Source organism: Panthera leo, chromosome A1, assembly GCF_018350215.1.
Source record: "Panthera leo isolate Ple1 chromosome A1, P.leo_Ple1_pat1.1, whole genome shotgun sequence".
Taxonomy (NCBI): domain Eukaryota; kingdom Metazoa; phylum Chordata; class Mammalia; order Carnivora; family Felidae; genus Panthera; species Panthera leo.
In genome coordinates, this window is record NC_056679.1 from 22,400,590 (window position 1) to 22,414,081 (window position 13,492).

The 13,492-nt window shown below is 35.2% G+C and overlaps 1 protein-coding gene across 11 annotated transcripts in view; it reads right to left on the reverse strand.

Moving 5' to 3' along the window:
• Nucleotides 1-539: 539 nt before the first annotated feature.
• CYSLTR2 (cysteinyl leukotriene receptor 2) overlaps nucleotides 540-13,492 on the reverse strand; it is an 85,100-nt gene continuing 72,147 nt past the window's right edge. For 10 of the 11 annotated variants that reach the window (XM_042914916.1, XM_042915004.1, XM_042914828.1 and 7 more), the window contains one exon: nucleotides 540-4,061. In XM_042914916.1, coding sequence (XP_042770850.1) covers nucleotides 3,023-4,012 — 990 coding nt within the window. In that variant the 5' untranslated portion in view covers nucleotides 4,013-4,061 and the 3' untranslated portion in view covers nucleotides 540-3,022. Of the gene's footprint in view, nucleotides 4,062-11,848; nucleotides 12,172-13,492 lie in introns of those variants that run through there. The other variant, XM_042915577.1, reaches the window with a different exon arrangement.

Here is a 13,492-nt window from a genome sequence, read left to right on the forward strand (position 1 = left end):
CAGAATCCCAAGCAGACTCCTTGCTGACAGTGCAGAGCCAGACATGGGACTCAAACTCACCAAATGTGAGATCATGACCTGAGCCAAGATCAAGAGATGGACACTTAACCAACTGAACCATCCAGGCACCCCACCTGCTTTCCTTTCATCTGTCAGTGTTCATTTAGTGCCCATTTCTGGTGGCCTTTCTTTTCTGTCTTGTTTCTTTTTTAATATATATTTTTCAATTTTTTTAATGTTTATTTTTGAGAGAGAGAGAGAGCTCAAGCAGGGAAGGGGCAAAGACAGAGGGGGAGAGAGAGAATTCCAAGGAGGCTCCATGCTGTCAGCACAGAGCCAGATGTGGGGCTCGAACCCATGAATCTTGAGATCATGACCTGAGCCAAAGTCATCGCTCAACTGACTGAATTACCCAGGTGCCCCTGTCTTTTTTTTTTTTTTAAACAAACAAACCAACAAACCAACAAAACCCGAAGAATTAATTTAAGTTTTTAAATTTAATTTTAACTTAATTTTTATTTCAGCAATACATATTTACAAGTTAGATGATTAGTTCTTAAAAGGGAAAGAGAAATCGCCACCCTTTTTCCCACTCTAAACTCCCCAGAGGCCAACCTTGTCCGTTCTTTTCATTGTTTCTTCTGGGCTGTAGCCCCTATTGCTAAATAACATTTTTATACAGCTTTTATCATTCTTTAGCTTTAGTTATTGTGCATTTTCTGTGATTGAAGATGGGGACCTAGATTTCTTATACCCCTCCCCCACATACATATCCTCTCCTCTCATTTCCCAAAAAAAGTTATATCACAGCATTTTGTTATTTACATTATATTGTGTAAACTTTAGTCACAGCTGAGCCATGTAGTGTACTATGATTATATTTCCTTTCTTAAACAACAGTTTCTTTTTGCTAGCATTCAATGATCACAGTGTCTTTTCCCTTGCTTACTTTTCTATGTACTTTCACTAGTTCATCCCAACTTCTTCAAGAAAAATATAAATCTCTCCAAATTGATTGTTCAAATCAGTTAGTTTCTTGTTTTTCTGCTACCACCAACATCCTGTGTTGTTCACCTTTCCCCTGTACTGGATTCCTTGTGTCCTAGATGTCATGTTTTCCTCTATCTTGGCTTAATCACTTATTTTGGAGGAGCACATCCTCACAGTAGGTTTCTGATAAAAAGTACATGGGTAATAAAAGTGTTGAGACCTTTCATATTGAAAATGTCTCTATCCTGATTTGTTTGTTGGTATTTTTTATGTTTGGACCTTTCCCCCCTGCCCATGTGTAGTGGTCATTGACTATTCATAATTAATAATGAGGCTCTAACAGGTTGACTAGATGCTCTCTAAATAGATTAGTTGCAGTGTGGGCCTCCCTGTCAGTAGGTAATAAGGCAGATGCTGGCTTTTATGTTGGGGAATTCTCAACAGTCTGTATCTGTTAGTCTTTTTCTTGCATTTCCCCATAGGTGAATTCTCGTCTATTGTTTTGACAGGATATTCTGTCAGCATCCAGACAGAGGAGTAAGGGAAGGGTTCTGGGACTCTTGTTTACAATGAAAACATTCACTTCTTCCCTGACTTTAGAGCACTACCTCTCTCCCACACTCTACTCTGCCTGGGATCAACAACTCTAAAGAGGAAATCTCATGACAGTGAGGAGGGGTAGGTGCCTGGTTGGGGGAGGGAACTCTTATTCAGATTTTCAACCAATTTGCCTGAAGATTTGTAGGAAGAGTGGTAAAGTAAGCACCTGGCCAACCCTTCTGCATGGAGATTTTTTAAACTCTTACAAGCTGTGTGAACTTGAACAAGTTTCTTAATTTCTCTGAGCTTCCATTTCTTCATTCATAGAGTGAATGGCTTTAGTGTGAGGGTTAAACGGGGTTCCTGAATGTCAAGTGCCTGGCACAAGTCTGCCCAGCGTGGAGAGGGCATTCAATTGTTGGTGGTACAATGTTCAGGGAGGTAGTAGTTGGTAGTCTCCCTAGCTTTTTTCAGTGGACAGAAAGGATCCCTTCCCACTATCCAGTTCTTTTCTATACTCCCTCAAAAGGAAAGCCACCCTACGCATGTTCTGCCAAGATATTAATAGAATTTCAGGGGTACAGCCACCTTTACAACTTACCCTCTACCCCACTCTCTCTTTCAGTGCCCAACCAAACCCTTAAAGCAACCTCCTCCATTCTGGCTCCCATCCAAATGGATTAATGAGCAGGACTGAGAACTGCAGTGCAGTCCAAACCCAAATCCTAAGAGTAATATTGATCCCCTCTATTCTGCTATTTCACACATAATCCCTCCACCCCCTAGGGTAATGCCCCAGTTCCTCCTCCTAGTCTTCTTATCCTTTCTAGCCCCCTGGCGAGAGAGACAAAGAGAACCTTCTTGCCTTCAGTGTGCTAGAGCCTCTCTCCCAGTGCAAAATAAAATTTGTCTTTCTCCCTACTTCTAACCAGCTCTTTCTTGCCCTAGTCCTTCTCTCCCTTTTTCTCTCACCGTTCTTTTTTGGGACCCTGACTGCCTTGTTAAAGGGCAGCCTTCTTCCCAAAGTCTTTTCACTGATTCCTTAGGATACTTTTCTTATCTGCTCTGGAATCTCCTTTAGCTCTGGAACCTGGCTATATCTTAGGGGACTGAAGATGGAAGAGGAGCTGGAGAAGCTGGGGAAGTTGAAGTTGTCTTAAAGTTAATTTAGATTGGCTGGCAGAACAGAGATCTGGTACAGAATCTGAAGAAAATAAGCACCCAGTGTGCTCAGCATTTTTTCCCAGTCTAACATTTTAGGTTGCAAGACTAGTAGAGATTTTGCCTGCTACATTCTCATTTAGACTCAACCACTGAAAACACACCTAATAAAATGTTTGAAGTAGGACTTATTAACAGAAGTCATGGTCAATTTAAATGTTAGGAATTGATCTTTGTTGGAAATAATGTAAATACATGGTCATGTGACTGGGACTATGTGTGAATGAAGGTGGACACAAGTATACAAGAACAGGCCTCATTTAATAACCCCTTAAACTTGTGTTTCCTCTTTCAACCACATGCAGACAGGAATGCTGTACTTTGTCTTCCAGGGTTGATCTTTTCTGAGTGCAGACCTTAGTCTGTCCTTAAAATTTTCCCCAGCAAAATAATAGAGCAAAGGATTGAGGCAGCTATTGGTTGCTGCCAAGGTCAGTGTGATGACCACAGCTTTATGAAGATTGTCTTCACATGTATCCACTTTCCACACGACCAGGTGGAGGGTTCTCAGTATGTGATAAGGCAGGAAACACAGAAGGAAGATGATCAAGGCAATGATGATGGTGATAAGTGCTTTCTTGTGAGAAACCCGCAGCCCAGATTCTGGGACCTTTACCTTTAACAGGACTCGAATGATTAGCAGATAACAGATGCTGAGCAAGCAGAATGGTAGCATGAAGCCTATCACCAAGGCAATGTAGTTCATCGTCTTCAGTTTAACAATTTTATTCATATTCAACTCTAAGCATAATGTGGTATTGCCATTCTGCTCAGAGCCATTGTTCAGAAGCACTACTGAGGAAGCCATGATAAGGACCCATATGACCACACACAGAATCCAGGCACTCCTGATACTAGCCACATGGAGGAGCCGGAAGGGATGAACAGTTGCCAGAAAACGCACAATGCTCAGCACAGTCAGGAAATAAATGCTGCTGTACATGTTGACATACATAGAATAAGACATAATCCTGCAGCTCAGGTCCCCAAATATCCAATTGGAGCCTCTGATGTAATAGTCAACTCTGAAGGGCAGTGTACTTGTGAACAAAAAATCTGAAATGGCCAGGTTTAGCATGAAAACATTCACAGACGTGGACTTCTTATAAGGCTGCAGGAAAACATATATGGAAAATCCATTTCCCAAGGTTCCCCAGACAAATATTATCAGGTACACGATGGGGTAAAATCCCCTTTTGAAGTTTTCGATTGAACAGTCCGTGTTGTTGTCATTACTGCTGAAGATGCCATTGGGTTCCATTTATGATGTGGAGATGTATAGAGGCAAGGGCATAAGTTTTCTCTCCACGCTGGATTAAAAAAAAAAAAAAAAAACAGACACAAAAAGTTACTTCCTGCTCACTACTTACATCTTTCCAGGTTTTAATGAAACAGGGAGAAATACTAGCTTTTCTTTGAAACTTGAGTCAAAAATATCAGCAAAGTTTTTACCATATGCTCCATTATATTTCATGATACATTTCTAGAATACAAAATAAACATTCATTTACTTTGTTGAAACAGAAGCCTCAAACTTGGGAGACCTCTGGTCCAGTGCTTATGTTCATACTGCAGTCCAAATCTACCAGACAGCAGATGTTACAACAAAATGTATGGAAGACAAAAGGAAGTGGCACAACATTTTCAAGTGCTGAAAGAGAAGTCTACCAACATTCTACTATGTTGAATAACAGTGGCAAGAGCGGACATCCTTATCTTGTTCCTGACTTTAGGGGGAAGGCTCTCAGTTTTTCCCTATTGATGATATTGGCATGGGGACTTTCATATATGGCTTTTATGATCTCGAGGTATGATCCTTCTATCCCCACTTTCTTAAGGGTTTTTATTGAGAAACGATGCTGTATTTTGTCAAATGCTTTCTTTGCATCTATTGAGAGGATCATGTGGTTCTTGTCCTTTCTTTTATTGATGTGATGAATCACATTGATTGTTTTGTGGATACTGAACCAGCCCTGCATCCCAGGTATAAATCCCACTTGGTCATGGTGAATAATTTTTTTAATGTATTATTGGATCTGGTTGGCCAATATGTTGAGGAAGAAAAGTCTACAATTCAGAGTTCTATAGCCAGCAAAAATATCCTTCAAATATAAAGGAGAAGTCAAGGCATTCTCAAATGATGGAAAACTAAGAGAATTTGTTGGCAGCAGACCTACCCTAAAAGAATGACTAAAAGAAGTTCTCATATCATAAAGGAATCAGTAAAAGAAGGAACCTAGGAACATCAGAAAGTAAGAACATGATAAGCAAAAATATGGGTAAGTACAATAGGATTTTCTTCTCTTTTTTGATTCTAAGTTATGTTTGATGATTGAAACATTGTCTGGTGTGATGAGCTTTAATGTAGGGGAATTTTTAAAGATAATTATAACTATATTATAAATGGGGAAAGGTAAAAGGATACAAAGGAGGTAAGATTTCCACACTTCACTTGAGTTGGTAACATGATGATGCCAATAGACTGTGGTAAGTGATGTATGTGTAATGTAACACCTAGAGCAGCCATTAAAAAGCTATACAAAGAGATAAGCTCAAAACACTAGAGATAAATCAAACCAGAATACTTAAGAGTGTTCAAGTAGCCAACAAGAAGATAGGAAAAAGAAAATAGATAATACAAATAGAAAAATAAAATAAAATGGCACACTTATCCCTAAAAAATAAATAATTACAATAAATATAAATAGTGTAAATATACCAATTAAAATATAGATTGACAGACCGATATATCTATATCTGTCTCTCTCTCTCTCTCTCTCTCTATATATATATATATATATATATATGTAAATTATATGCTGTATATAAGAAATTCACAGTATTGACATGTTGAAAGTAAAAGGGTGAAAAACATATATGTCATGCAAACATTAATGAAAGGAAATCAGGAGTGGCTCTTAAGACCAGATAAAGTAAACTTTAGAACAGAGAAAATTATGCAAGGGACAATATATAATGATAAAAGAGTTTATCTACCAAAAAGACACATCAATTCTAAATGTGTATACACCTAACAACAGTTACAAACTATGTGAAGCAAAAACCGATAGAACTGAAAGGAGAAATTGACAAGTTCATAGGTATAGTTGGTAATTTCAAAACCCTCTCTCAGTAAGTGATAGAGCAGCTAGACAAAAATCCACAAGAATACAGAAAAACTCAAATATAACATCAACCAACAGGAACCAATTGACATTTATAAAAAAATCCATTCAACCAAAGCAGAATACACATTCTTTTCAAGTGCCCACAAAACATATACCCAAATAAACCACATCCTGGGCCATAAAAAGAAAACCTCAACAGATTAAAAAAAAATTTGAAACCGTACAGAGTGTGCTCTATAACTACAATGGAATCAAACTAGATATCAACAGCAGAAAGATAATAGGAAAATCTCCAAATGCTTGGGCACTAAACAACACTCTTCTAAATATTCCATGGGTCAAAGAGGAAGTCTCAAGGGAAACCAAATGATAATATTGAACTCAATAAAAATGAAAATGTATCATATCAAAATTTGTGGGGTATATCAAAAACATTGCTAAGAGAGAACTGTAAAACACTAAATGCATACATTACAAAATAGTTTTAAATCAATCATCTAAGCTCCAATCTCAAGAAACTAAAAATTTTTTAAATGAGATAAACCCAAATCAAGAAAAAGGGGGCAAGTAATAAAGGTAAAAGCAGAAATCAAGGAAATTGAAAACAAAACAAAACAAAAATCAAGGAGAATCGATGAAAGAAAGAACTGGTTATTTGGAAAGATCAATACAATTGACAAACCTCTAGCAAGACAGACAAAAGTAAAAATAGAGCAGACACAAATTACCATTATCAAGAATGTGAAACAGGGAACATCGTGATAGATACATCAAAAATATAATAAAGGAATACCATGATTACCTCTACAAGAATAAATTTGATAACCTAAAGGAAATGGATTAATTTCTTTAAAAAAAAAACTACCCCAACTCACCAAATACAAAATGATAAGTTTAACTACTGAGAAAATTAAATTCTTAATTTAAAGCTGTAAAAGGAATCTCCAAGTCCAGGTGGTATCCCTGGAGACTTCTACCCAAATCTACCATATTTAAATAAGAATTAACACCAATTCCATGCAATCTCTTCCAGAAGACAGAAGAGGAGGATACATATCCCAGTTTATTTTACAAAGCTAGTATTACCTTGATATCAAAACCAGACACAGTATAAAACAAAAGACTACAGACCAATATTCCTTATGAATATAGACACAAAATCTCTTAGCAAAATATTAGCAAGTAAATTTTAGCAATATTACAAGAAGAATTATATATCATGACCAAGTATGGTTTATTTCATGCATTCAAGCCTGGTTCAATATTTAGAAAACAGTCAATGTAATTCATGTTAAGAGGCTAAATGACAAAAATCATGTGATCATATCAATGAATGCAGAAAAAGCATATGAACAAAATCCAATACCAACTCTTGATCAAAACTCTTAGAAACAGAGGCATACAGGGGAACTTCCTCAACTTGATAATTATCAACAAAAAAACCCCGCTCATAGCTAACATAGTTAAGGGTGAAAGACTGCATGCCTTCTCCTTAAAATTGGGACCAATGCAAGGATGTCTACTCTTACTACTCTTATTTAACATAATGCTGTAAATTCTAGCCAGTGAAATAAGGCAAGAAAGGAAATCAACATCTTACTGATCAGAAAGGAAGAAAGAAAACACTCCCCATTTGCAGATGACCTGACTGTTTACACAGAAAATCCCAAGGAATCTACACCAAAAAGTCATAGAAGTAACAAGTAAATTCAACCAAGTCACAGGACACAACACATAAAAATCAATTGTATTTTTATATACTAGCAATGAACATATGAACACATTGGAATAAGAAATACAGTACCATTTGCAATCATTCAAAAATAAAATGAAATACTTAAGTGTAAATCTAACAAGACATTCCAGAATTTATATGTTGAAAACTACAAGATGCTGATGAAAGAAATCGAAGTTCGAAGTAAATGGAGACACACACCATGTTCATGGATTGGAAGGCTCAACAGAATAAAGATGTCAATCTTTCCCAAATTGGTTTATAGGATTAATGAAATTCGTAATAAAATTCAGGCAATACTTTTTTTGTTGTTGAAATAGATAAGATTATTCTAAAATTTATGTGGAAAGGGAAAGGAATTGGAAGTGCTCAAGACTGTGTGATATTGAAGGGATAGACACATAAATTAGTGGAACAAAACAGAGTACCTAAAAAAAGAGTTACACAAATATGCTTAACTAATTTTTGACAAAGGGCAAAAGAGATTCAACAGAAGAAAGATGGTATTTTTGTAGTGCTGGAGCAAGTGGACATCCATAGGCAAAAGAATGAACCATGACTTAAACCTCGTACCTTATACAAAAATTAACAAAAATGGATCATAGACCAAATTAGTCAAATGTGAAACTATAACTTTTTTAGGAAAAAAGGCATATGATAAGATCTTTGGGATTTAAGGCTAGACAGAGAGTTCTTGGACATAACATCAAAAACATGATCCATGAAAGGAAAAATTGATAAATTGGAATTCATCAAGATGGAAAACTTTTGCACTGCAAAAAGTTCTGTTAAGAGGATGAAAAGATAAGCTACAGACTAAGAGACAATATTTGCAAAACACAGATTCAACAAAGGACCAGTGTCTACAATATATAAAGAACTCTCAAAACTCAACAGTAAAAACCAAACCAACCAAACAAAACAAACAATCCGATTAGAAAATAGGCAAAAGACATGAAGAGATATTTCAGGTGTGTAGATGACATATAGGTACATAAAAGTTTGTCTAATAGCATTAGCCATTAAGGAGATGCCAACTATAACTACCATGGGATAGAACTACACATCTATTAGAATGGCTAAAAAAAAAAAATAGTGATAACCCCAAGACATTCTAGTTACCAATCAGACTTGCAAATGTAGTAAATTGTGATAATTGTTTCCTAAACTTCTAATACCCATTGTATAGTCTGTCTATTGTCCTGAGTGTTGTTTGCCTCTCAGAGGAAAAGTTTCTAAGGAAAAGACAAGGAAAGACCCCACTAGTCCATCTTCCAGCTGCCCCAGGGACTGAGTGTTCAGAAGGACTGGCATTCTTTGCACAAATTTTGTCCTTTGGATCAACTTGGTGTAAGGTCATCATTTCAAAAATTGGAATGACTTCCTCTGTCATATCTTTGTGACCCTGAGATCTGCTTTGTTGTTTATTCAGCCCTAACTTGAGACAGGTGACCTTTGCCCAAATTTCAGAGGCAGAAGTGCAGACAAGCACCATCCTTACACCACCGCAGGTCTCCTGGGGCCCACTCAACTTCAAACTGCACATCTCCCAGGGCCAAGAGGTTTCCTTCAGCTTTCCTCCCTGTAAAGCACTCGTGCAACTGGCACAGTATCACCAGGGACAATTCAGAATTGTAATGGCCGCTTTGGGGAAGTTTTGACATAAACAAGATCGTTTACTTGAGAGCCACTCTAGAAACAAAGAGTTTCCTTCAAGAGGAAGTTGTCTAAAAGAAAGATTCTTTTATTTAATGTTGGTGATACCCCTTCCTTTACTTCCTTCTGTTGGGGACTAATAAATGGTGGGGTTTTTTTGTTTTTTGTTTTTTGTTCTTTTTAAATAAGTCATTGACAAAATTGGCAAGGATGTAAGCCAATTTTGATGTCACTCCTTTTCATGTATATATTTTGAAATATGTTGTTTGTTTTTTTTTTTAGATTTTATTTTTAAGTAATCTCTATACCCAATGTGGGGCTTGAACTCACAACCCTGAAGTCAAGAGTTGCATGCTCCTCCGACTGAGACAGCCAGGCACCCCCCAAAAATTGTTTTTCTATATACAACCTTTCTTCTCAGAGGGAACATAATTGTCTTTTTTTAGTGTTAATGTCATATTCATCTAAAGGAGTTTCCTCTTCCTTTTTGTTTTTCATTTCCTCTTTCTCATTTTCCTTCTCTTAAGAAATAATGATTACTTGATTAAGAGTCCTTCACTCTTTATGTGTACATTTGAGGAATGTATAGTCCAGATAAATAGGTGAAATGTATGAAATGTAAAAAAAGACAAAGTTATTAAGATGTATTTCATTTGTGGACCCTAAAAGTATATTTACATAATAGCTTTGTTATTACACTTGTGAGAAAAGAATGGGCATTACTTCTAAGTTAAAAGAAGATAACATTTTTAGCATGATTCAGAGTCTTTAAAAATTAGTTTAATATATAAAAACTAGTGTCAGCACAATATTTTGGTTTGTACAAGGCCAGGATTAAATTTCTTTTGATTAAACTGAATTTCCTGCATTGTTTATGAATTAAGCAATATTCCACTACTTCCATAACTTGTTTAAAATTCAAAATTATACATATAAAATTGTATTTAACTAAAATGACCGATAACAATGAATGCCTTTTTAAAGGTTTAATTTTATGACATTCTAACTTTGGGACAAAGCATAAGAATTTAATATTTTAACTAAAATTATAATTTCCTAAAATTATGATTATAATTTATAATTATAATTATAAATCCTTAACTAACTTTAGGACCTCAGACAAATAATTAATAAATAATCTTTAGATGCCTAAACAGTTTCTAAATAAGAAACAGATACAAAACAGTGATCATTACATGTAATTTTTTCCTTAGTGTTTACAAGGGCAGTAGATGAACAAAATTTGTAAATGCCTTTGAATTATACTTTTTAATTATATTATACTTTAAAATTATTTAAATTGCATGACATAAATGCTAGTAGATAGAAAAATATCTGAATTATTCTTTATTTTCTCTCCTCTAAATTTTCTTATGCTTGATGAAAAAGAAGGTTGTTTATTTTGGTTAAAGATGATAATTAATATAAATAGTTAATACAGAGAAATACAAATATGCATAGAAGATAATGATATGATTTTCTGTTTGTTTATTAAGAAAACTAAAATAGTTTATTCAGAGGGTAAATTTAATTTGATACACCCTTTGTTTTATTTAATAGATTTAATTTTAAAGCTATAGTTCAATACTTTAAATTCATTACTATTTGTGTATTTATACATTTGTGAATGCCTAAATGCATACATATGAGGGCATATTAATAAATCCTTTATTATAGACTGTTTTAGGAATAATGTACAAAAAAGTAATATTAGAATTAGTCTTTTTAATATAAAATAATTAGGTTATTTTATACTCATTAATAAAGATTTTTGTAAATAAAATATTCTGTTAAATTTCAGTGCTTCTGATATAATTTTAAATCATTTTTAAAAAGATTCCTTGCTTTCAAAATAAAGTTTCTAATAATTATTGTTGAGTATTTTTATAATGTTGCCTATAGTTATTTCTTGACTCTGAGTTATATCTTCTCTTGTCAAACCGTTATTCCTGATTCTTTCCCAAATCCAGGCCCCCAATTTAGGATAAAGCTATTAATATGCCATTTGTGCCTAAACCATCTTTGGGTTTTACTACAATGGCCAAGGGGTAACACAAGATTTGTTCTTTCATCCTATGAAAGAAAGAAAAAATGAGAATAATTAGATTTCTAAAAATCCTTTGAATTTTGATTAATATAAAGCTATTATAAGAGTGTATTTATTAACCAAACTTAGTAATAAAAAAGCTCATAAATTACCATAAAAAAGGTTGAAGTCCCTAAGTTAATTACACTTAGGTAAAATATGCTAATATAAATATCTTTGAGGGATTGCATACTTTTTAAGTTAAAAGAAGCATGCTTATGTTTAAATACCAAGATTTCTATAGCTGAGTATAAAAAGATTTTTTCCAGGGTTCTAAGCTCACAAACACTTTTTCCTTTTTTGGCATGACAAATCTCAATAAGCACTAGACTTTCTGAGTCAATCACATGGGAATCATCAGAGACCAACTGTTGATTTCAGTCTTTCATTAGATCTCATTAAGCCATCTTGTTTAAGACTGATAGCAACTCCAGCAGGCTTATAGAGGCCTTACATCCACTTAGTCAACTTAGTTCTATGGTCTCCACTAACCTTTTAACAGTCTCCCTGTCGGTGGTGTCTGGCTGACTCAGTCAGAAGAATATGTGACTCTTGATCTCTGGGTCATGAGTTCAAGCCCCACATTAGGTGTAGAGATTACTTAAAAGAAATAGTTTTCCTGTTATACAGACTCTCCTTTTGATAGAAATAACCTGGGACTTTTCAGTCAATCACATAACTTCCTATATAATTTTGCTGGTTTCCCTTAAAACATCATCATCTGTTGCTTTAACACTAAACTAGCTACCCTCCTTTCCTCATCTATTAAAAAAAAGCCCATGATTGGTTACCTCAGTAATGGAGTTATCCATACTTTGCATGGACCTTTTAGATTCTCCCTTGGATATCCCTGATTTAATTTTGTTTGTTGGTTGGTTCCTACTTTGGAAGAAAAACTAAAATTTCCAAGCAGGCTATGCTTGAATTTACCCTTGAAATAGGAGTTTTACCTTGAAATAAAATCAATTCAGATGACTAAATTAATTGCCTTTACTCAGACTTGCTGACAAAAGGATAAAAGAACCAATATTTATACTTATACATGGAATATGATTTTGGATCCATCCATGAATTCAAAATAGTTTAGAAATAGAGATTTCCTGACACTACAAGACTCCCTATAAAGTAGACAATGAATCAAAGAACCTTGAGATGTCTTGCTATTACCCAAAGAGAAAGCCATAATAAAAGTAGAGTTTAGCAAGCCCATTTCATGATTTATCTACAATGGCAGAGATAAACTGGCAATGATATTGAACCAACACTGGCAGGGAATTTGAAGGCTATTGCTAAGGACATTCTAATGCGTGCCCTACCTGCCATCAGCACAATTCTAGCAAGTCTGTAAAGGTAGAACATGGACAACAACAGCCCCAAGGCTCCTTTGAACATCCCCAGAAGATCTGTGAATGTGTTCTGGTTATTGTTTATTCTCAGAGTGTGTTAAGGCTTTTCTTTGCTAGAGAGCTCTGGCTGTATGGTAGAAAAAAAAAATTGCTTAGTTTGGGAATCCCAACCTGTCTCTTCAGTAAGAGACACACATTTCACTGACATAGTCATCAAAGAACTGTCAAGCTTTACCTTTTACTTAGAAATGATACTCCTTATCCACGGACAACAGGGAAAGTAACAACTAATGGAATTCTAAAATCCTCAAACTTCTAATGGTTGAAGTATTTCCATTGGCCTTGATTGCAGGCAATGAGATCAGTCCCCTCTAGAACCAACAAAGTATCTCCTCCTGAGTATATAACAAGCTGCCTTGCGCATTTGGGAATTACTTCCAATCTTTGATCCTATCCTATTGCCATCTAACATGATGACTATAGGAAAGCTGCATTTCCAAAGTATTCTCCAAAGCAGTCTCTGTCTGATCAGAAACCTAGATATTTGGTCTTCTGGAAAAGACCTCAGAGAAAAACTTCTCTTGATCCCAGATGGAAAATACCCTATTGCTATCTTTAACAACTGACATTGTATTAACATTCCAATATTTTAATTTTTGGACTCATGTCTCCCAACTAAAAAGACATTCAGAACTCCCCCCACCCAACTACTGGAAGTCCATTCCTTTGAAAGACCTCAAACTGAAGATTTTTAGAAATTCTCCAGAAGTTGTTGATTTACAGAAGTGGG